Source organism: Ostrea edulis, chromosome 2, assembly GCF_947568905.1.
Source record: "Ostrea edulis chromosome 2, xbOstEdul1.1, whole genome shotgun sequence".
NCBI lineage: Eukaryota > Metazoa > Mollusca > Bivalvia > Ostreida > Ostreidae > Ostrea > Ostrea edulis.
Window position 1 is genome coordinate 1,997,501 of NC_079165.1, and position 23,918 is coordinate 2,021,418.

Sequence of the window (23,918 nt, forward strand, 5' to 3'; positions counted from 1 at the left end):
CAGGTGTAGTACAATAAAGATCCCTCTCTGCTCAAAGGCTGTAAGCGTCAAGCATAGGCCTAAATTTGGCCGCCCTTCACCAACAATGGTGATATCCCCATGAATGAAAGATTCTCAAGAGGGATGTTAAACAGTATATACATCAATCTTTCTTTCCTAATTTGGATTTCTTAAAAGAGAATACATTTAACAAACTCCTCTACATTTATTTCATACATTGACTTTTCATGCAAATTAAGGAAATTAAGGAATGAATTTATTATTTTTTCGTTGAATGGAGGTATTCCACGAAAGAAAAAAAAACGGAAAACTGCATCATTGCGCGTAGCGCATGATGCAAACGTTTTCCGTCTTTTTTTCCGTGGAATATACCTTCATCCAACGAAAAAATAATAAATTCATTCCTTATCAATTAATATTCTAAAACATAGAGTTTATATGATAAAACATTATATGAGTTGAATTAACGAGTTATTCTTGAACTACACTCTATGTCATTTCGAGATGGGCATAGTAATTTGTGAATACACAACTTTTAAAAAAAACTAATCCGTTAGGCCTAATGGCGACTTCCACCAACTGTTGTTTACTGTTGAGCAAATGGGTTTCTTGAGGACTGAAGAATGCAGTTTCAAAAGGATGAGTTAGAGATAAGTCCTGTTGAGAGAAAATTGCAGGTATTTTGTTGAGTGGAACTGGAATTAAGTGCAAAGTTCAATGTCAGTACTAACGGAAAGCGTGGGACACGTGCATAATAAAGATATGGGATGCCAGGTAGGGTTTTCTTGAGGGTTGTCACGGCTTCCTGGTGGACAAGTGAGTGTTACAAAGGGTTTTTTGGTTAAGGCGTCACAGCTGTTTTAAAGTCGTACGGAAGCCTCGTTTCGGTGCCCACTTATAAACATATTATGCCAGAGTTCGAAACCATAGTTGTTATGGGCTACGATATTGCAGTATCTCTGAGGCCGTGTGTGGTGTATCTGGTATTTGGGTTCGTGACATATGAAGGACGTTGTCGCAAAGTGCAAACTGGACTATTGTCACCCCCGGTTGAATACATTTAAATCTCAGCCCGGAATTGCAGAAACAGACGTGTGTAATTATATTGGGGGGGGGGGGGGGTAGTTATAGTCCTCAAATAGCCATGTTTATTTCATTTTGCATAATCAATCATTATTTATATTTGATATTTGTTTGTTTTTGTTTAATAAATTTATATAGATCGATAAAATTGTTAAGTTTTTCTTTTCAGGATTCCCTAATCTATATATAAATATGAAGCATCCAGAGGAATCCCCAACATTCCAATAGAAAGTAGTTCCTGCCATTTATTTTTCTTGGTTGGATACAATGCGATATTTCAATAATTTTTCAACTAATGAAAAAGCGTGTAACATGTAAAATTAAATGATTCACAAATCAAAAGAATACAATGAGTATTTTTGTTTTTGTTTTCTTTTATTGGGGGTGCATGTTTTTAAATTAATGTTAACTACACCTGAGTCACTCCTAATTTGATGGGAATGAAACAGAAGGATTAGTCTTTTCCCCACAGACCTATAAATAATTTTCCTCCTGAGTGTTCATTTTACAATGCACAGGTCCTTAAATATTGACACCATAGGAAGGAATGGTGAAATATTCTATCCAGAAACCATTATGTCAATCTAAAATAATCCTCTTATAGAAGAATAAGAATTGTAATCCTTCCGTCAGGCCACAGAGGTGTATTGAAGTGTATACAAGCCGTTTAACCTGAATGTGACAGAGTTAGCATGGATCAAATTTATTTATGGAAATATCTTAATATACTTATTATTCTGTACCATACCATTACTGAGTAACAGTAAAGTGTTTCTGAGAGAAAAATGAATACATTGTCATAGATTATGATCTACAAATTAAAAATATTTATGGTAAAAATGCTAACATAAAAAATATGCATGGGCCTACATGCTTTCACTTTTCTTAACATACTTAGTAAAAGTGGGTGATTAAAATTTCATTGTGAAAAAATTCCTAATAAGGATCCTTGTGCTACAGAACTTGATCAATGTTCTACATGGCAGTACTACAATATTCTATTGAATATAATTTATACATTTTTTTTTTTTTTTACAAAACCATATTTTTGTAAAATCCATGAAGTAGATGACAATTTTAGAGAAATCGCATGGCTGTTTTATTTTTAAACTGTTGAATCTGTAGTTATTCAGTTAGAACTCACCGCTGGATATTCAAACTCAAATCTCAGAGACCCTTTATTTGACAGGAAACAGAATCTTGCCAAAAATTCCCAGCTCTACAACAGAAAACAAATTGTCTAAAATATGCGTGTGCTTTAGTGCCAATAACTGAATTGAATAATTGGGAGAAAAATAGTTCCGTTTGATATAAATTTATCATTTTGACTTTGTATAATGTAAAAATGTTTTCTGTGAAATTTGATAAATCAATAGATCTATACACAGCACACATTTTTATTTCCATAACGCCAAATCATTATATCTCTATCCTGGCAATATTTTAGATATAGAACGGTCAAACATTTCTTCATAATAATGTGCTAGATGCATTAAACAGAACTATTTCCTTCCTATTTTTATTCAATGTAAACAAAATGTCTAAATGTAAACAAAAGTATTTTTTACCCACCTCCTTTGATGATAACGTTCCATCCAATCTGAGACACTTGGCGGGAAATATCACGAGCGACAAAAGACAAGCTGTCAATAACACCATACGATCCAAAGCCATATTGACGGACCCCTGTGATCTAACAGTCTATCTCATGTCCACCGCCATTCAAGTTCTCTGTGCGGTCACTCTCTGTTCTGGCTATTTACACGCTTCGTTGCGAAGACACTGTTCAATGAGAGGCGCTGAAGCGTGACGGGATTAGAATTGGTTCATGGCAGGTCGTCTATCGAAATTTCGTGATGTGTCATTGACTTATGAATACCCTTAATTCTACATAATTTATTTATTTCAAATTGGGGTCCTTTTTAAGCATATACATTGCTTTTGATATCTTAATGTATTTCCAAACGACTGTTGATTTTAAAAGTACAGTACACAGGCACTTGTTTCTGTAAATGACTTATGACCTCTATATTAATTATAACATAATTAGTATACAGAGGTCATAAGTCATTTACAGAAACAAATGCCTGTGGTACAGTAGGCATACTTATGAATGACGTAAATGTTCTAGAGTACGTTTCTGTAGAATTTGGCTCCATTTTTTTTTGGGGGGGGGGGGGGGGGGGCACTATAGTTTTCCTTTTAGCTTTTACAAGTTTTTTTGTCATTTCGAATTTCCAAAATTTCGGCTTGAGTATCACTGAAGAGACATTATTTGTCGAAATGCGCATCTGGTGCATCAAAATTGGTACCGTATAAGTTTTACATTATGACCCCTGGGTCGAGGCCTCTGCTGGTGGACTGTTAGTCCGCGAGGGTCTCTACAGCCCAGTAGCTAAGTACTTCGTTACTAGCTTGAAAATGCGGATGTATATTTAATTGCAGTGTTAAAATTTAGAAATTCATTTCAAAATTAAGGATTATCTCCCTCACACATACATGTAGCTCTGATCCTTGGACGAATTTGGCTCCATTTTTTTTTTTTTTTTTTTTTTTTTTTTGGGGGGGCACTCTAGTTTTCCTTTTAGCTTTTACAAGTTTTTTTGTCATTTCGAATTTCCAAAATTTTGGTTTGAGCATCACTGAAGAGACATTATTTGTCGAAATGCGCATCTGGTGCATCAAAATTGGTACCGTATAACTTCTACGTGGTGGGGCTTGCATCGTGGCATCATCAGCAAGAGCATATATGTAGCCTCTCGACTTCTCTAAAGAGAATAATCTGTAGCCCTGCTTGATCATTGTTGGTGTCAAGTGCTGCATGCGTGTGTCAGATCGTCAAAGCATTCAAAGTAAATTGCCGATGAGCTACAATTTGTTCTTTTACTTTGTTGTGACTTGATTCAGTCATGCTAGAGACAGTTTATAATATTTGGAAGGGTCTTGAAGGCACCATCAGTGGAAGATCCACACCCTCCTTTCGTCAGAAAATTTGGATAAAAAAGGGTAAAAAAGATAACGCATTTTGGGGATGGAACTCCCTTTAAAAACCAAAAATAATGGTACCCCCCTTCAAAATTCCTGGATCCGCGTCTGACCATCTCAGTTGACCTGTCTTAATTCTCGTTTCTCTTGTAGTACTAAGGGGAAAATTCATTGTCGTGTACATATATGTACTGACTAGTTCACTGTTTACCTTATGTACAGCTCGGAAGCCACTCAGATACTCACGATACTATCTATAATAAAACAGCATCAATGTAACGGTATCTACAATGTATCATGAAATAGTACCCATGTATCCGTCTATATATTTCTATTGGGGTTGAATGACTGTCAATGCCTCTCTATATAGGTTAATATAAGTTCCACTATTGCATGCTTGAACTAGTTCTCTCGGCTTATGAAAGAAAAGGAAATGGAAACAATTTTATGGAAAATGTAATAACTACATTCGTACCTCTGACATTAAATTATTAGAGCGTATATATGCATTTATAGTTATTTTATACTACAAGGCCATGGCTGTGTAATTTTTCTGTTTTGCTCTTTCGGCTTTTAAAACCAGGGCGAGTAAAACAAATGTAAATCACAAAAGCAGTATCTACAGGGACTCGATCTGGTTACTTTAAAAATTCATAAATGTCACAAGACATGAAAAATTAAAGATTGTTTCCCTCGATTTCACAGAGAAAACTAAATGATATTTTATTGAGGTCAAGAAACTTGTTGTTATTTGGTATTTTCGGTTTCAATTTGATTTTTAACGAATATAAAACTTACTGTTTCAAAAATGAGTATATCCCAATATTAGTATTCCCAATTTGTCACGAGTTTTTACACGTAAACACGGTTGCTGAAAACAAACATGCATTGCAACTGCCATCTGCTCAACCAGGTATATATAATATAACATGTGTCATTCTGATTTTCAATATTTATTTACAACTGTGCCGAATCAACTTCTAATATAAATATATATATATATATATATATATATATACATACACATGTATTTGTCTTTGTGTAAACAAACTATGAATAATGAATATTTTGTTTACAGAAAGACATTTTTATAATGTATATTTGAAGCATCAAGAACACAGAAAGGTTTTATCGATAAAATTATATGATTTTAAGTTTCTTTCAAGTTCAATGGACATGATAATAAACTAAAACCGATACATTCACCAGTACCTCTGTTACTCCAAGAATAATATTTATATTCTAACAATGATGTCACAATGACCTACCTGGGTTCAAATTTCACGAACTTATCGAGAAAACAGAAAATTAACATTCACTATTCGTGTGCCTGATCATCTTCTTCCGCTGTGATAACTGAATGGAACCAGTGCACCTGTACCGGCAATACTTAACACAGTACCTCTGTGAGTGGTCTAGGTAGATCAGTACCTTTGTGAGTGATCCAGGTAGATTAGCTAAGTACCTATTTTCAGTGACACAAGTATATTGAGGTTCAGTACCTCTGTTGAGTACTAAACATGCAGGTGAAAGGCAAACGATTCTTTATGTTCGTCCTGACTTTTGTGCAGTGTATGTTTATAGTCACTTTTGTGCTGTGTATGGACTATGATACCAAAGCAAAACCAACTTCTGTTACGAGAGATTCTAAAGTACTAACGGTGCATGGGCCAGGGAATACAGTTAATGAAGACAGTGACAACTTACACAGAATGTACCCAAGTAAGTATCGTATAATTTACACAGAATGTACCCAAGTAACTTACACAAACTGTGCTTATGTATAAGTGTCGTATAACTTTATTTTATTGAGAAAGTCACACTTGTTGTATTGCACTTTGAATGTCGTCAAAAACAATGTCGTCAAAACGTAAATTGCAACATTTTGAATGCCGTCAAAAACGTAAACTGCAGCACTTTGAAAGTCGTCAAAAACGTAAACTGCAACACTTTGAATACCATGCAAAACGTAAACTGCAGCACTTTGAATGTTGTGAAAAACGTAAATTGCAGCACTTTGAATGTCATGCAAAACGTAAACTGTAGCACTTTGAATGTCGTCAAAAACGTAAACTGCAGTACTTTGAATGTCATGCAAAACGTAAACTGCAGCACTTTGAATGTTGTGAAAAATGTAATTTGCAGCACTTTGAATGTCATGCAAAACGTAAACGGTTGCACTTTGAAAATCGTCAAAAACGTAAACTGCAGCACTTTGAATGTCGTCAAAAACGTGAACTGCAGCACTATGAATGTCATGCAAAATGCAACCCACAACTTTTTGAAAGTCGTGCAAAACGGTAACTGCAGCACCTTGAATGTCGTGCAAAACGTAAACTGCAGCACTTTGAATGTCGTGCAAAAAGTAAACTGCAGCACTTTGAATGTCATGCAAAACGTAAACTGCAGCACTTTAAATGTCATGAAAACGTAAACTGCAGCACTTTGAATGTCGTGAAAACGTAAACTGCAGCACTTTAAATGTCGTGAAAACGAAAACTGCAGCACTTTGAATGTCGTGAAAACGTAAACTGCAGCACTTTGGACGGACAGCACTGGGAATTCTAAGGTGTATGCAATGAAGATTGTGACGTGGATTAATTTTGTTTATCATTTAAGAAATCAATTCTATTTTTGAAAATACATGAGGGTGTGAACAGCGACGCTTTACGCCAGCATAGTTACATTTAGCGCTTCATGAAAAGTACGCCTGAGTAAAGCGGCGGAATTCATACGCTCATGTATTTTCAACAAACTGAAGTTTGAATTTATATTTGCACTCTGCTTTCATTTCTGGGTCCAGTTGCACAAAAGTTAGTTAAGTTTAACTGACAGTTAATGTTGGAGTTCCCAATCGTTAAAATAGACGTACTATTTTCATCAAGATTCATACGCGCGTTGTTCACAACTGCAGAACATTAATGTGGAAATGGCTATCATTACAATTTGTAAAGAGATGAAAAGGAAAAACAATGTCAATGTACATATATGACTATATTAGTAAGCAGAGTGATAAAGATCAATCCCTTCTTCTTAATTCTTTGAATTAAATGGAATTCTTCGTAATATAATTTTTGATTGATGACATCTTTAATCGACTATGTCCAAATGGTTTTAAGTTCACTGAAATATCTGGACACGGAAATTCCAAAGCGATTAGCTTTGAAGTGTTTCCCTTGACCATGTCCAGTGGTCTTGTGCGTAGACAACTGAGGTCAGGGTATGACCACTAGAGATAGACACCAGAATATTTTGTACATTACACCATGACAAGTGTGTTATTAACAACTCAGTTACAGCCCACTGACTACCCAACATACCGGTACACAGATTGAGGGACCGAGAGACGGGTGTAGGACGTTTTCTGGGGGAGGGGGGGGGGTCCAAACTCAAGTTTAATCTTAGAAAAATGGTAAAGCTATACAATGTGGATGATTTGTGCTTAGTCATATATTGTGTTAATCTGACAGTAGCGGCTAGTGGACAGGAGATACCCATTAGATTAAGATATCTTTAATTATTTGAGTTTATGTTAATTTGGCGCCCCACAGATGAGTTTGTGTGCGGGTAACACTGAGTTCGTAGGCTTTTTATAGACCACATTTTTTACCCGATTGAACTGATATTTCTCATGTAACTTTGTTATCAAGAGAGGAAGATACTTGTTGATTTTAAGGTCCAAAGGACAAGGGTAAGACGGGACTTCATAGAAAAAAAATCATTACATTTACATGGTGGTCTAGAGGTAGAGCGTTCGCCCCGCATGCGCGGAAGGTCGGGATTCGAATCCCGGCCGCGACAGACCTAAGTCGTTAAAACAGATAGTGACAGTTCCTTTGCCAAACGCTCGGCATCATGTGTGAATGTCACGGATCCTCGGAGATGACCTTAAAAACGCGTCACAGGAGGTGTGGCACGATAAAAAACCCTCACTGCTAAATGGCCGTAAGCGACGAGCATAGGCCTAAATTTGAAGCGCTTCACCGATTTTGGTGACGTCTCCATAGGAATGAAAAATTCTCGAGAGGGACGTTAAACAAAATACAATCAACATGCGAAGTGATACCTGTTTAGCGGAGCTCAAATGATTACTTAAGTTTTGTGGTTTGTTATTAACAAGTTTAAAGTTATTCACTTTGTCAAGCGAATATATTCAACTTGTGAGATAAAGTGAACATAAATCCATAGTACAAGAGATGCTCTATCTATCTGAAACAGATTAATCTTGAATTATGTCCTCTATATATATCTACCCAGATATGATGTCACGTAAAATTACGTCGCAGTTTTAATTGTGAGTTCCAAACGAAATTCCTTTTATCCCAAGGGTGTTGGATAAAGCTATAGTTTATTCAATACTTGGCATGTGCACTACATCAGTAATATAAAAGTACAATGTAGTTATTCAATAACGCACTTATATATAATTTTACGCCGTAATGAAACAAGCTGTCAGTGTATGGTTTAGAAGTGTAGATATAAGTAATATAAAATTTTGATGTCGATAATCACCATTATACGCAAGTTCAGTTTGCATTTCAGCTGGATTGGTGGACTGGTGCACTGTGACCTACTTTAAGTCTAAAAGTAGGTCAACAGTTTTACAGATTGTTTTTCGTTATGGATACAGGTGTTGCAAACTGAACTTGCGTTGGCATCCCACTCCACCACTTCTACGGAAAATCCGGCTGTCAGGATCGTGTTTGTCAACACGCTAAGCACGGGCCGAGGTGATAATGCCAAGATTTCTAAACAGGTCAATTTAAGCTTCAACATTTCGAAATACATGTACATTGTACGTTAATGATAAATCAATTTAGGAAGCAAGCATAAATGATTTTCGTTGTAAAATGCTCTTTTTTCACCGATTTGAAAAGGCATATACATGTATAATAATATTGTAGTGCGTTTTACTTTATCGCTAGTGGGTGTGTCTCGTTTAAGAAGCGATCGCTTCACTTAGGTTACATTGCAAAAGACAGAAAGAGATGCACACAAACGGAAATACTGACAAAAGCATATACAATACCCGTATATTTATTTGCAATCACCAATTCAAATATTTCAACAGTTCAACCAATTTGTAAAATTTGATATAAAGAAAAAATGTATTTTTAAAAAAACACTGGAAGCATGGTGGTATAGTCTAGACATTCCTCGAATTAAAAGAAATCCCATTTATGTTTGCTGTGTCTACCAAGTTTGCTTGTAGCATATTTTATTGTCTTGACACTGGTCAGCCACACCCAACGTTGTACCAGAATAAACACGTAGAGCGCAACCCCATATAGTCTTCCCAGTCTGAAGAATGCTTATATATGTCTCAGGATATATATAAGTTTACAGTAAAATAAAAAAGAAAAGTACCTATCAATCACGGAATTCGATATGCATAATGTACTAAAATACAATACATACACACTTCTTAGCTATAATATGTATATACAATTACAATTCACATGCTTTTAATTAAAATACATACAATAATGTCTAAAGCTGTCAATCATGTAGAGCAAATGTGGGGCCAGCCATTACAAAACAAAATAAACAATACGAAAGACTGCCTAAAGTTATTGAAAAGGTTATCATAAACCCAAACATTCGTCTTAGAGGCTCTTTAATATAACCTACCCAAAATGCAACACGTCCAATCACAAACAGAATGGAACAGAGAGGGATTACGGCAAGTGATTGTGACGTCAGATACGTGCAAAGCATGAGTTGTCCAATCATGTGAAGAACAAATTGTTCTGTCGTATTCCGAAGATATCGCTGGTGAGTCTCGATAATATGTTCGCCGCGGCCTAGCACCGGGTTTATTGCAGAACTTTGAAACCGCATGTACATCACACACAAAACTCCAGAAATCAGGGTAATGGCGGGGAATAGCTGCCATCTCAGAGTGTACACCAGTCGTGTGAGGATGGAATCTGATAACGGGATGGAGAATGGGCACACGAGGTATCCTAAGCAACCGAGCAAAACTGTGCTGAAAACTCCCGCAAAACCGGCCCTTACCACGAACTGACGATCATCCGGAAATGAACGCATTCCACAAGTCCACGTGTTCTCTGTGAAGCCGTGTTTGTTAAGTGTGTACTTTTACATTGTACACCGTGTCACATCACTGCATCCAACTGCTTCTGTACACCAAGTCTTTTCTGGCATCACATTCCGATGCAAGAATATACCGGAACAGCAATTAATCTAAACCCAACTTCTTTTGTATTCGCTAGATTTATTTGGGGGGATTCTTAATCTAAATATAACGCGTTTTACCTGAGTGACTTAGGTATTTACAATACAAAACAAAGGCTGAGGCCTTTAGGGACAACATGCAGAATACGTGTCTCTATCAGGCTCAATGATAGTATCAGTTTTAAATGGTGCGACTTGCTTTATGTAGAAATTAATTAGCATTGTAATTAATTTTGAATTAAATTTAGGCATGTCCAGGAGTCCGTGTTTGCCCAATTCTTATTTTGTATTCCTTATAGAAGTTATGAGTTTGATCTTCACCTTTACATTTAGTACATTTCAGATTTAGAAATTGACGAGGGGAATCAAACACAACGTAAATTAAATATTAGTAACGGGTTATTTATAAAACTATACTTTTTACGATGCGGTACAAACAGTAGAAATATACAAGAAAAGTGGGAAGAGCGGTACCGCTCATACCCACCGCCCTGTTCAGAGGGGAGTTCTGATACCCCCACCAAAACAAAAACCGGAACAGAACAAATATCCCAGACAAGATAGGAATGGCCTTGAGGGAGGTCTCATCAAGGAACGTACTCAGTGTCAGCAAGGCCACTGCGTGAACCAGGAACTGTTCCATCGTGTTTCTGAGGATCCTGTTGGGAACGCCCACCAAATCCTCTCCCCCGCCTCTGATGGGATCGATTGCCTTAGAGTTGAAGCGTATGCTTGAAATAAATTGAATGTTGGCCAACATTGGAATTGAAGATATGAATAGAGACTGGACTGTGAAAACGAGAGCGTCGGCGGAAGTCTTGACGTTCGTTATCTTTAACGGCAGGAAGTGGTATCCCACGAGGAATAGGGTGATGCTGGAGAGAGCCCCTACCCAGATCTGTTTAGTAATCCAGTCACGACTCTCCTTTGGAGCTTGTGTTGTGGATTGTCTCGTCGTCATTTCTGTCACGATATAGAATTCTAGTCAATAAATAAAAAGATCTAAGCAACGGACATAGTGCTCTGAATAATTACAATATTATGAAATATTTTTGAATTTCAAAAGTGGAATTATTATATATAAATTTTGCTACCAATTCTTGAAATTTGATTTATTGAGAGTTGAAAATACATCTGGATATAGTGGATTATATAACTTTGGCTACCAATTTTTGAAATTTGACTTATTGATAGTTGAAAATAGATCTGGACATAAACTGCGACGCTGTACGCCAGCATACTTATACATGTGTGCTGGTGTGAAGCGTTGCAGGTCATACCCTCGTGTATTTTCAACAAGAGTACCGCCAACGTTACAATATACGCCCGTCGGACGGTGAAATTCAACCTGGGCGCATAATATGCACTCTGAATTAATACAACACACATTCTTCATAGGAAAGCCTTAAAGTTGGTCATGGTGCACCAATCCATCTGACATGTCAACTGATTATGTATCTCTCTTGAGAGGGAGATTGTGACCAAATGTCACTGCAATATCTGTATCTATGATGTCTAGGAAACCATTTGATCTACTTTAAGCCTTAAAGTATTTCATAGTGCACCAAATAAGTTGAAATTTGAACTGATTATGTATTTCTCTGAGAGGGAGGTTGTGACAAACTTTCAGGGAAATACCTGTGACCATACCAAAAACTGTATAACTGCTTGACCTACATTTACCCCTAAAGTAGGTCATGATGCACTAATCCAGCTGAAATGCTAACTGCACTAAGTTGTCTTGTATTTCTTCGAGAGGAAGCTTGTAACTAAATTTCAGGACAATATCTGTATCCGTAACGAAAATGAGTCCGGAAAAATGTTTGACCTACTTGCATGTATAGCTCGAAAGTAGGTCATACTACACTAATTCAGCTGAAATGCAACTCACTCTTAACCTTCTTGAGGAAGAAATTGCGACCAAATTTCAACGCCGTGCATGCTTCTGTTACGAAAAAAAAGTCTGGAAAACATTACCCAATGTTTTGACACATAGACAGACAGACAAATCCTGCTGAAATGCAAACTAAACTTATATTCTTCCGAAAGGAAGTCTGTGACTATAATTCAGGGCAATATATGTATCCATAGTGAAAAAAAAGCCCGGAAAACTGTTTGACCTATTTTTAGCCCTAAAGTGGGTTAAGAACAGACTAATCCAGCTGATATGCAAACTGAACTTGTATTCCGCCGAGAGGAAACCTGTGATTAAATTTCAGGGCAATATCTGGATCCGTAATGAAAAAAGTTTGAAAAACTATTTGACCTATTTTTAGTCGGACAGTAGTTCAAGGACGGACCATCCCGTGGGGCTCCGGGTTAGAATAGGTCCTCAGTACCCCTTGCTTGTCGTAAGAGGCGACTAAATGGAACGGTCCTTCGGATAAGACCGCAAAAACCGAGGTCCCGTGTCGCAGCAGGTGTGGCACGATAAAGACCCCTCCCTGCTCAATGGCCATAAGCGCCGAGCATAGGCCTAAATTTTGCAGCCCTTCACCGGCAGTGGTGACATCTCCATATGAGTGAAATATTCTCGAGAGGGACGTAAAACAATAATCAATCAATCAATCAAGGACGGAGCAATCCAGCTGAAATGCGAACTGAACTTCATTTCATCTAAGAGCAAGTCGAATTGACCGGCTACCTAACATGGTTACATCAACAAACGAAATAATTTGAAGCTGGGAGTTTTCAGGTCATATAGGGCTTTCATGAATATTTGAAGGTATGTTTAGACACAAGTATAGTAGGAAAATATGTTAAGAGTTTTTTGATATTAAATTTATGAGACAGCAACTCAAGAATGCAACGATATAAGGCCTCAACCGTGCGCAGCTTTTTGTGGGCCGTAAGTCGAAGGTTTTTTTTATAAGGGGTGAATCTGTAGCTCTTTGTTATGTCAAAATATTTTTTTCAGAGAGCTACAGTTCTGCAGCTAGCTAAAATGTACATAGAACTTATATTCCTCCTAGAGGCAGCCTGTGGCTAAAATTCAGAGCAATATCTGTATCCATAATGAAAAAAAAGTCCGTAAACTTTTTGACCTACTTTTTGTCCTAGAAGAGGTCACGGATGGACAGGCCAATCCAGTTGAAATGCATATCAAAGTTGTATTCTTCCGAGAAGAAGCTTATGACTAAATTTCAGGGCAATATCTGTATCTGCAAGGAAAGAAATGCGGGAAACTGTTTGACCTACTTATAGCTCTTAAGTAGGTCAAGGTGAACCAGTCCAACTGAAATGCAAACTCACTCTTACGCTTCCTGAGGGAAAAATTGTGACCAAATTTCAAAGTCATCCATGCATCCGTTACGGAAAAAAGTCCGGAAAACATTACCTCGGACAGACAGACAAACAGACGCACGGACAGCGCCATAACATAATACATCCCATGTAATGACGGGCGTATAAAAATTAAATTCCTATTTCATATTTACGATCCACTTTCATTTCTTTTGGGATTCCCAGCTGTGAAATAAACGTACTATATTTCAGCAGAATTCTTTCACACATTGCTCACATTCATGACAAAATGACTATCATTACATTTGTACAGATATTGAAGACAAAAACATTGGAAATGTAAATATGTTAAAGACAACCGTTTTCACAAGAGAATAGGGTTTAATTAAGGTATCGGGGGGTTTTATCATTAATTTTGTTTTTCCCATACGTTAAGTAAGACTTGAATCTAGACTGTCACACGAGAAGTAAAGTATATTACTTCATTGGGATTAGGTGTCATAAAATGTAATGATTGATGATTTAAAAATAGTGTTACATGCCGAACTCCGCCCGATTCCTGCCGTATACACACTACAATGTACAAGTATCGCCTTATCGCTAGAATTGTTTGTTTTGTGCTGTCCTTGTTGTTTATCATTATACATGTACCGAAAAACAATTCTGTCTATAAAACAGAGATATATACAAAATTCTCTCTAGGCTCGATGTGTGAAAAATTAAAATATTACCTTCGTTGTGGGCAGCTTGGTCCTTTTTTCTGTTGCGCAAGAGCACCCCTACTAACGTTATCGTTATTTAAATTTACACCACGTGGGTTTTTTGACCCATTAAAAGGTTAGAGGTGCTAGGTGAGGTCAAATTCCGCAGTGAAGGAAACCGGAAATAAATCTGCCAAAGCAAAAGTCATTTTCTATATACTGTAATAAACATGTATCATCAATGCAAATGCATATTAAAAAATTCAATTAGGTACTGTCATACCAGCGATGATTGTGAAATAGTGAAAAGCTCAGGAAGTTAAAGTCATTTAAAGATTTAGATTGTAGTTTAACTGATATTTAGTCTTATTGTCGTGTCATGAGGGGGGAGGATCTTTTCTTCTTTTGTGTGTGTGTGTGTGGGGAGGGGGGGGGGGAGTAATTCCATTGTTTATAACATATGCAAATAAAGAAATTGGGGAGACTGCTTTCTTCCATTTTCATTTATAGTGGTATTTAGAGAAAAGACAGAACTGCAAACATATATGCATGTATTCATGGAGAATTTGCATAATAAATTTATCTTTGGTAGTAAGTTTTTAACGCCCCAACACCCCCCACCGAATTAAGAAATCAAGAATTTTTTCGAACTTAGGAGAGAAGTTCCCCCTCACCGATTTAGGATTTTGTAGAGTGGGCAAGTCACAGGACAAAAGAATTTTTTTTTTTCTCTTGTCAAGGATTTTTAACAAATTAAGTTATCTTCAGCATTGGTTACAAAAAGAGAATATTTTGCATTGAAAACAGAATTGGTGAAGAAAATGTGCGATTCCTCCCTTATAGTATAATTGCGACTCATATAAACTGCACAAAATAATATATCACATTATAAGTAAATCATCAACGTCACAGAAAAAATTAAATTGATGTTATTGTTAGATTCTATTACTACACTTCTATAGCATGCTATTTTTAGATTTATTCCTCTTTAAAGATATCTCATAAATTTTATAAGATATCTTATAAAACTTACAAGATAGCTTCTAAAGTTTATTAAATATATTAATTGTATCCTTTATAATTGGATATCTGATAAAAGATGATAAAATCTGTTATATATTTAATAAGTTATCTTCTAAAACATATATCTTATGTCTTTTAAGATATCTCAAACTTAATAAGATATTTTATACGATATCTCAAAACGAATTTTTATAAGACATCTTGTTAACTTTATAATGTATCATATGAATTTACTTTTATAAGATATATATCATAAAACATATACTTGATATCTTGCATGTATATTATAAGATATATCAAAGTTTGAGCTATATCTTTTTAAATATTGTTTATGAGATATCTTATAAGATATGCAAGATAACTTATAAAGCTTGTGAGAAATCTTATAAAACATTTAAGATATTTTATGTTTTATAAGATATCTGTTAAACATGATATCATTAGATATACAAGATATCTTATAAAGCTTAGGAGATATCTTTCATAATTTATAATATATATCTTAAATATTTTATAAACTGTATATTATATGAGATATATATCTTATAAGATTTATTAGATATCTTATCAGAAATAGAAGATATTTTATAAATTATATACGAAATCCTTAAAGGAATACCCGGTAGATACATTGTATAAATATGGCGTGCCATACACCTCACTTAGGAAGAAGCTAGATTAGCAGGATTTATACAAATTATATGAATATATACATATTTTCTATATATCTTAAGAAATATCTGTGAAAAGCCTAATGTGCATTTTCATAAACTTAAAACTTAACATACTAATTTTACTCTTTATGCTAAAGCAATTCATCAGCAAATGTGAATTATTACTACGGCTGTACTGCTCTGCAATGCATGCAAGCAGGTAGTTATAGTTATACAGTATCAAAGTTGGTTAGGAAGTACTATGTACAAGTTACTACTCATAAATGGAAATTCAATGGTTGAAAATTTTCCACATTTATTGAAATATACATAGTTTTCTTTTCTATATGTATTGATCAGAAAGTAAGACAATGTTACACCACTGTATCTGCAGAAGTTTTTTTTAAGTATTAAAGAAATTAAACCTTTAGAGTGGAAAATCTTTACAATATGTCTATATATACATAAAATGAGATGCTGAAATTTTATAAAATTTAATTCAATATCAGTATACATGTATATACATACATTTTAAAGTTATAACAATTTTTATCAAAAATTCTTGGAAGTTATTTTTATAACTTTAGTCTGTGACATGCACTTTAGAGCATCCCAGATTACAGGATTTGAAGGTAGATCCTTAATGTAAACTGATGAATTCATTTAGGAATGTGCACTGCATACCAGCTATTTCCTCAAAATGAATCTCTGGGAAAAAAATTCACAGTGATCAATATAAACTATCTAAATTTTATTTTCCAGTATGAAATATGAATACTGATTGATTGTCTTAATTACTCCTTCTAGATATCTATTCTGTTTCAATTTATTATCAATAGCATTAAAGACAAGAGGCCCATGGACCACGTTGCTCACATGAGTTACCTTGGCCCATATTTAAAGATTGTTCTTGTATATTTGCATGTAAAGCTTTGATCCTTATTGTAGCCCCAACTTACCCCCATAACCATGATTATTACAAAATTGAATCTGCACTATGTCAGGAAGCTTTCATGTGAATGTAAATTTCGTTGTCCCAATGGCTTCTTGAGAAAAAGATTTTCCCTATATATTTGTATCTTAAACTTTGATCCCCTATTGTGGCTACACCCTTCCCCTGTGGGGGGGGGGGGGGGCATAATTTTAACAAACTTAAATCTGCACTATGTCAGGAAGCTTTGACATAAATGTAAGACTTTCTGGCCCAGTAATTCTTTTAAAAAAAATCAAAAGATTTTCCTTATATATTTGTATGTGAAATTTTGATCCCCTATTGTGGCCCCATCCTACCCCCGGGAGCTATGGTTTTAACAAACTTGATTCTGCACTATGTCAGGGAGCTTTCATGTAAATATAAACTTTGTCTTACTTTCTGGTCCATTGGTTCTTGAGAAGATGTTATATTTTCCCTATATATTTGTATGTAAAACTTTGATCCCCAATTGTTGCCCCATCCTACCCCCGGAGGACATGATGTTATCAAACTTGAATCTGCACTATGTCAGGAAGCTTTCTTGTAAATCTGTGCTTTCCTGGCCCAGTGGTTCTTGAGAAGATTTTTAAAAGATATTTTCCCTATACCTTTGCATGTAAAACTTTAATCCCCTATTGTGGTCCCATCCTATCCCTAGGGGTCATGATTTTAATAAACCTGAATCTACACTATGCCAGGAAGCTTGCTTGTAAATTTCAGCTCTTCTGGCCCTGTGGTTCTTGAGAAGACTTTTAATGACCCCCACCCTATTTTGTGATTATCTCCCCTGTGAAGGGTGGCAAGTTAGGCTGAAATTAACACTATGGTTCTGGAGAAGTTAAAAAGGTTGTACAGAGGGACTGATGACAGCAAAAAGTGGTGATAATTGCTCTTCCAAGCTTTCAGCTCATGTGAGCTAAAATCGATTTTGAATTTTTCTTTGCTATGTGATTTATCTCTACTTACACTGCATATACACTATGCCTATTTTACCAGAAAGAAAAATTTTAATTATAACTTTACATATATATTTTATGATTTTTGTTTTCAAAATAGATATTAAATATAATTAACATTTTATAGAAGAGAAACAAAAATACCATAATCACAATTTGAAACTAAAGATTGTTTATTAGGAAATACAAATGTCTCCCTGAGCTCCCCAAATTGGAAGTTCTCCAAATGAAACTGCCCCTTATTGTACTGTATGGTATTGAGGAGAAAGCATGAGCAGAAGCATATAAGCACTTATGAACTCCAATAAGCCATATAGAAGTGTTCACAAATTATTTTATACCCTCCACCCTTTAGATTTTAAGAAAACAATTGGATCTTCCTATCCCTACAATATATGCCAATCTGCAAATGGCATTGAAGTATTGTGAAAAGTTTAAGTCTAACTCGGATAATCCATATCAGAGGAGAAGCATTCACAAGCTATTTAAACATCTTCCACCCCTCTTAGATCCACTATAACTTTTAGGAAAATAATTGGATCCTCTCGTCCCAACAATATGCACATCTCCATATTGCAATGAAGCATTGTACAAAGTTTCAAGTCTATCGGATAAGGCATATAGGAGGAGAAGCGTTCACAAGAATTTGTGACAGACAGATGGACAGACAGAAAATACAAAAACAATGTCTCGATTCCCCTGGAAGAGGGGGACACAATAAACTAACTGTAACATCATGCTTCAAAATACTAACAATTTATACTAAGACACTGAATACTTACAATTTACACATGCAAGACACTGTACTATTTGATGGGCAGCAATTAAAACATGGCTTCTAAAAGGAAAAAATCATGCACTTATTTAGTATGTAACAAAAAATGTAATATTATGAAATTATACGATTTGTCAATAATTAAGATTCAGTATTCCATGAAACAGTCTGTGTCACCTGTAAGTGTACTATATACTCAACCAAGACAGAAATACAGGCAAAGTGATATATGGAGCGCCAAATTAACATAAACTCAAATAATTGAAGATATCTTCAATTATTTGAAGATATCATCAATTCATTTGATGCGCGCAACAATTTAATTAAAGATCTCTTCAAATAATTAATAATATCTTCAATTCTGAATTATTGCGCGCATTAATTGAATTGATGATAGCATTAATTCTTCAGCTGAATTGATGCGCGCTTTAATTGAATTAAAGTAATTCCACCCTCCTGTGATGTCATTAGATTTTGCAAAATCAATGATTTATTTACATTTATGGGTGATAGGAACATAAATTTTATTGGAATCTTTCCTGATAGCTATTGTAAAAAATCTTGTTAAAGATAAACTATTTTAATAGTCTAAATTATAGATGAATAATCAATGATACGTTTTAAGATATTGAATCCAAGGGCAATAACTCTGTTTCAACTGATTTCTTTATTAAGTCTATTATGCGATATATTTCCTTTATTTTTACAGACATTTTGTATATTTTTGTGAAGATACACTTTCATGAAATTGTTATGAATGGTACTATATCATCATAACCAATTTGTATGAAATTTTGATAACGCTGTTTAAGGAAAATTGCAATTTTCTGACGGTGACAGATGATTCTATTTATGTACGTCTCTTGTCTTAAAAAGTGTGATGACATATGTATTTTATTTGATAATTTGTTAGTTTTAACTCAATGAATGGAAAGAAATACATTTTTCAAACTTGTATCAGATAAAACTGCGAGTATGGAGTTACCTTAATGATCTCTTCAAATGAATTGATGATATCAACAATTGAATTGATGCGCGCTACAATTCAATTGAAGAGAGCAATAATTGATATAATGCGCGCATTAAATCAATTGATGAGAGCAATAATTGAATTGATGCACGCATTAATTCATTTGATGAGAGCAATAATGGATTTAATGCACGCATTAATTCAATTATTGCTCTCTTCAATTGAATTAATGATATCTTTAATTCATTTGAAGAGAGCAATAATTCTTTTAGAGAGAGCAACTATATAATTAAAGATATCTTCAATTCAATTCAACATATCCACAATTGAATTAATGATATCTTTAACTGAATTGTTGCTCTCTTTAAAAGAATTGATGCGCGCATTAATTCCTTATACAGAAGGATTGTAAATGATTTAAAGATATCTTCTATTGAATTAAAGAGATCATCAAATTATTTATACCGAGCTCTAAATTAATTATTGCGAGCAATATTTCCACTAAATTGATGCTCTCATCAAATGAATTGAAGAGAGCAATAATTGAATTAATCCGCGCATCAAATCTATTATTGCTCTCATTAATTGAATTAATGCGCGCATCAATTGAATTGAAGAGAGCAATAATTGAATTAATGCGCGCATTAAATCAATTATTGCTCTCATTAATTCAATTGATGCGCGCATTAACTCAATTGATGAGAGCAATAATTGAATTGAAGCGCACAGTAATTCATTTGATGAGAGCAATAATTGATTTAATGCGCATTAATTCAATTAAAGAGAGCAATAATTGAATTGATGATATCTTCAAATAATTGAAGATATCTTCAATTATTTGAGTTTATGTTAATTTGGCGCTCCATATTGATAGCATAAGCAATAATGTATCTCTTCATGAAAACATTTCTAAGATCTGCTACCATCTTCACAAGTCAAGGGTTATTGGTTAGTGCGAGGTAACGAATCAATAACCCTTGACTTGTTAAGATGATCTGCTACATGTATAATTATTAGCTTAATTCTTATAATCTTAAATTTTTTGACTTGTATCTGATGAATGTTTTGAGGTAGAAATTGTGTTTGTGCCTTTGTATGCATGTACATAATTTGTAAATGTATAGTTGTACTTCTAAGTAAATTTTACATAATAAAACACTGAACACATATACATGTACTTCATAAGTTCTGTTACATGTACATATACAACCATGCATAAAAAGATGTTTAAATACTATAAAAAAAATTTAAGAAACATAATTATCTGCATGCAGTGTATAGCTTGGTTAAAAATTTAAGGACAGATAAAATGATCTCGCTTTATAGACAGAATAATCTCCTTTAAAATCTTGAAAACATAATCATTACATTCAATTATAGAAAGATGTGATACCTTGACAAATCTAGGATTCCTTTGAGGATCTCAAAATACATTTGTTCAAAGGGTGGTGAATCACTCAAAGTCCCCAAAAAGTACACTGAAAGCAGACACATGCACAAATATGTATTATGATTTGAAATTTAGGCTAAAAATATAAATTGCTGTGCAAGTCAAAATAATGGCAAGAGAAAAAGAATCCCACTTCTCTATGATGCACTTCCTTGTATTGAGGTGTACCGAAGACGAGTCGAATATACCAGTCTAATTTTAATTCAGATTGAAACATATAATTCGTAACTTTTTTCTTTAACTGTAAACAATTAAGTTTTAATATTCTGATCACAATCTCCATTCAAACAAATTAATTATGTCTTATTGAACTTATTTTCACTTGTCAATGAAACTTTTAGATTTAGTTTGATTAAAATTACTTATTATAGATAAAATTGAATAACAGATGTCAAGTTAGCAGCACTGATGTGATAAAAATCACTAACAGTATCCAGGAAGGAAGGAAGGAAGGATGTCAAGTCCCCCAAACAATGTTTCTTCAATGATCTCTTCAACAATATATGTTTATTTTAAAAACTAAGGGAGTGTGTTTAATTTAGGGTCAGAATCACAATATTTATTTAACGCCTTAATTCATGCTTTTAAATTTTCAAAACTCCATCAACATGCAATATAATAAATATTTTGATCAGTTACAATTGTATTTAATTCACAAATCTTTTTACAATTTAAGGCAATTCAGTTAAATATATAGCACAAACTAAAACATATAAAATACTTAACATTGCACAGTCAGCTTTTCATTAAAGGAAGCTTATAATTACAAAATTCTTTACTTTAGGTTAAATAATACTCAGTGTACACTATGATCCTAACTTGGCCAAACTTGAAAAAAAAAAATCCATGTAATATGATCATGCAAAATAATTTCTTCTCCTAAATTTCTAGAACAGCTTCTGGGTGATCACAGCTAAATTTTGATTTTTGAGGCTTAACTGTTTAATTATGTTGCGAAATGTAATACTAAAAATGAAACAGCAAAGGTTTCTTACAGACAAAATATAGTTGATGTATATAAAACAATAGTTAATTACAGTGTCGTGCAGTGTAATCCTAATTGTGATTCAATTATTTGATTTAAGATTTAAAATTTTGTACAGATTGTCCTCTAACATACAGATACATGACTAATCTAAATATGAAAAAGATTATTGATATTATTACATGTGTGTTTCTGTAATTATAAGTTTGTAATTGGAATAAGTAAATCTAAGTTAATTAAAAAGATCAGAAATGCATGTAGGTATTTCATTCATAAAAGGAGAATTTTTTTTTTTAGAAATGACTTATGAAAATATGTACTGCTTATAATGTATCAATAAAGGGAAAAGTTGTGATGTATACGTATCCATGTATATTGTCCCGTCACATTAATATATGTGTTAATGATTAATATATATCATAAATGCTTGCATAAATAAACATTAGTAATACATGTGTGTGGTTACAGAAACTCAGAGCTATAAACTGCCAATCTGTAAATGAGTACGAGACCTGCACCACTCAGGAATTTTAAATGTTTTCTACTATGATTTTATATAAATCAAAGACTGTGATATTTTGCTACATATAAGATTAATGCATGATCTGATAAAATTCTTTTAATTAATGCATTGTCCACTGGTGTCTAATATGCACATTTTATTTACCAGATTTAATATACATGTTATAAATGACAATATTAATTACAACCCTGCATTAGATACAGGGAGGATCCTGTTAAATATAATGCACTATCCCCTGATGTCCTTTGCAGTTTTGTGATCAACTTTTAAAATTATCACTGGTACATTATATACTTTGGCAATGGTTACTATTTTTATACATGTATATATCTAGTCAGTAGTCATGTTCTAATTTCCATTTATTGTTGCTTTCCCTCCACTTAAAAACAATCAATAATTGGTCACCTTTGAGCGTACATACATGTAGTGTATGAAAAGGGTGCTATATAAATATGGTATTATTAAATCATATCATATGAGGACAAGTTGGAATTTTTCATTTACATTTGTACCAAATGATAATCATACAAATACATGTCATATACTTTTCATTCATTCTAATTTTCTTAGGTGTGAATGCATCAATGAGTTTAATTATTAAAATTTTTTCATATCAAAAAATTAGGAATGGGTAGTATATACACCCCCTGGTCACCACAATAGATCTAATCAATGAAATTTACTTTCTTCATAAAATAAATTCACTTTATCTATACTGCTAAATTAGGAAAATGAGTATGTTTCCATCAAAGAAATATTAAGTTTAGAAGTTTTAAGATACTTGCAATGCATCTTTCTTTGCTTGTAACATGCACATTCACAGATACATATATATCTCAAACATGAAACAGACTATAATATTTTCTGCGTGGAAATGGTAAATTGTATGCAACATTTCAGTGTTTGATAAATTGAACACGATCCCTATGCAACATTAAAATTTAATTATCGCACTTTGAAATAGAAAGATGTCCTCTCAATATTTTTTTTCACGATAATCAAGACTTCTTTCAAAGTTGGCCTTGGTCCAAATATAAGGACGATAACTCTTTCTTACCATTTCTTATCTAAGCTTTATTAGCTGATGGCATTAGGAAAATAATGCATTGATACGTAGATCTATATATTGCAAAAACAAATAAAGCACAATATACCATAATTTCTAATTGATACTTACATTAACACTGGAATTCCTTAAAGCACATCCATATCCGGTAGAAAATTCACCGGGTCTCAGGTAGCTCGCGTTTGAGTCTCGGAGCAGCGAGATTATATTTCATTCGATAGTCTTTGATTTTACGCTCTACTTAACACCGATAAAGAATATGTTCCGAACACGTTAGTAGGGGTGAAGAGTATACCAGCCACGACGATCAGTAAAGGGACCAGTGTTTAACTAT

General features: G+C 34.1%; 1 protein-coding gene and 1 long non-coding RNA gene across 4 annotated transcripts in view; both read right to left on the minus strand.

Moving 5' to 3' along the window:
• The window catches only part of LOC125680310 (transmembrane protein 145-like), a 32,981-nt gene extending 29,745 nt beyond the window's left edge, over positions 1-3,236 (minus strand). For both annotated transcript variants that reach the window (XM_048919783.2, XM_048919782.2), the window contains exons 1-2: positions 2,656-3,236; positions 2,228-2,302 (exon numbers count right to left, since the gene is read on the minus strand). In XM_048919783.2, coding sequence (XP_048775740.2) covers positions 2,228-2,302; positions 2,656-2,757 — 177 coding nt within the window. In that variant the 5' untranslated portion in view covers positions 2,758-3,236. The remainder of the gene's footprint in view (positions 1-2,227; positions 2,303-2,655) is intronic.
• A 5,855-nt stretch (positions 3,237-9,091) lies between these two features.
• LOC125682542 (uncharacterized) lies at positions 9,092-23,878 on the minus strand. Of its 2 annotated transcripts, XR_008800747.1 has the most exons (5): positions 23,696-23,878; positions 20,954-21,038; positions 18,598-18,653; positions 14,241-14,400; positions 9,092-11,229 (listed from the first exon to the last, which is right to left on the minus strand). It is a non-coding gene; the product is annotated as an uncharacterized LOC125682542 (long non-coding RNA). The 2 variants fall into 2 exon arrangements; XR_007372588.2 differs by lacking the exons at positions 9,092-11,229; positions 14,241-14,400 and adding an exon at positions 16,365-16,594 and having other exon boundaries at positions 23,696-23,868.
• Between the last annotated feature and the right edge of the window lie 40 nt (positions 23,879-23,918).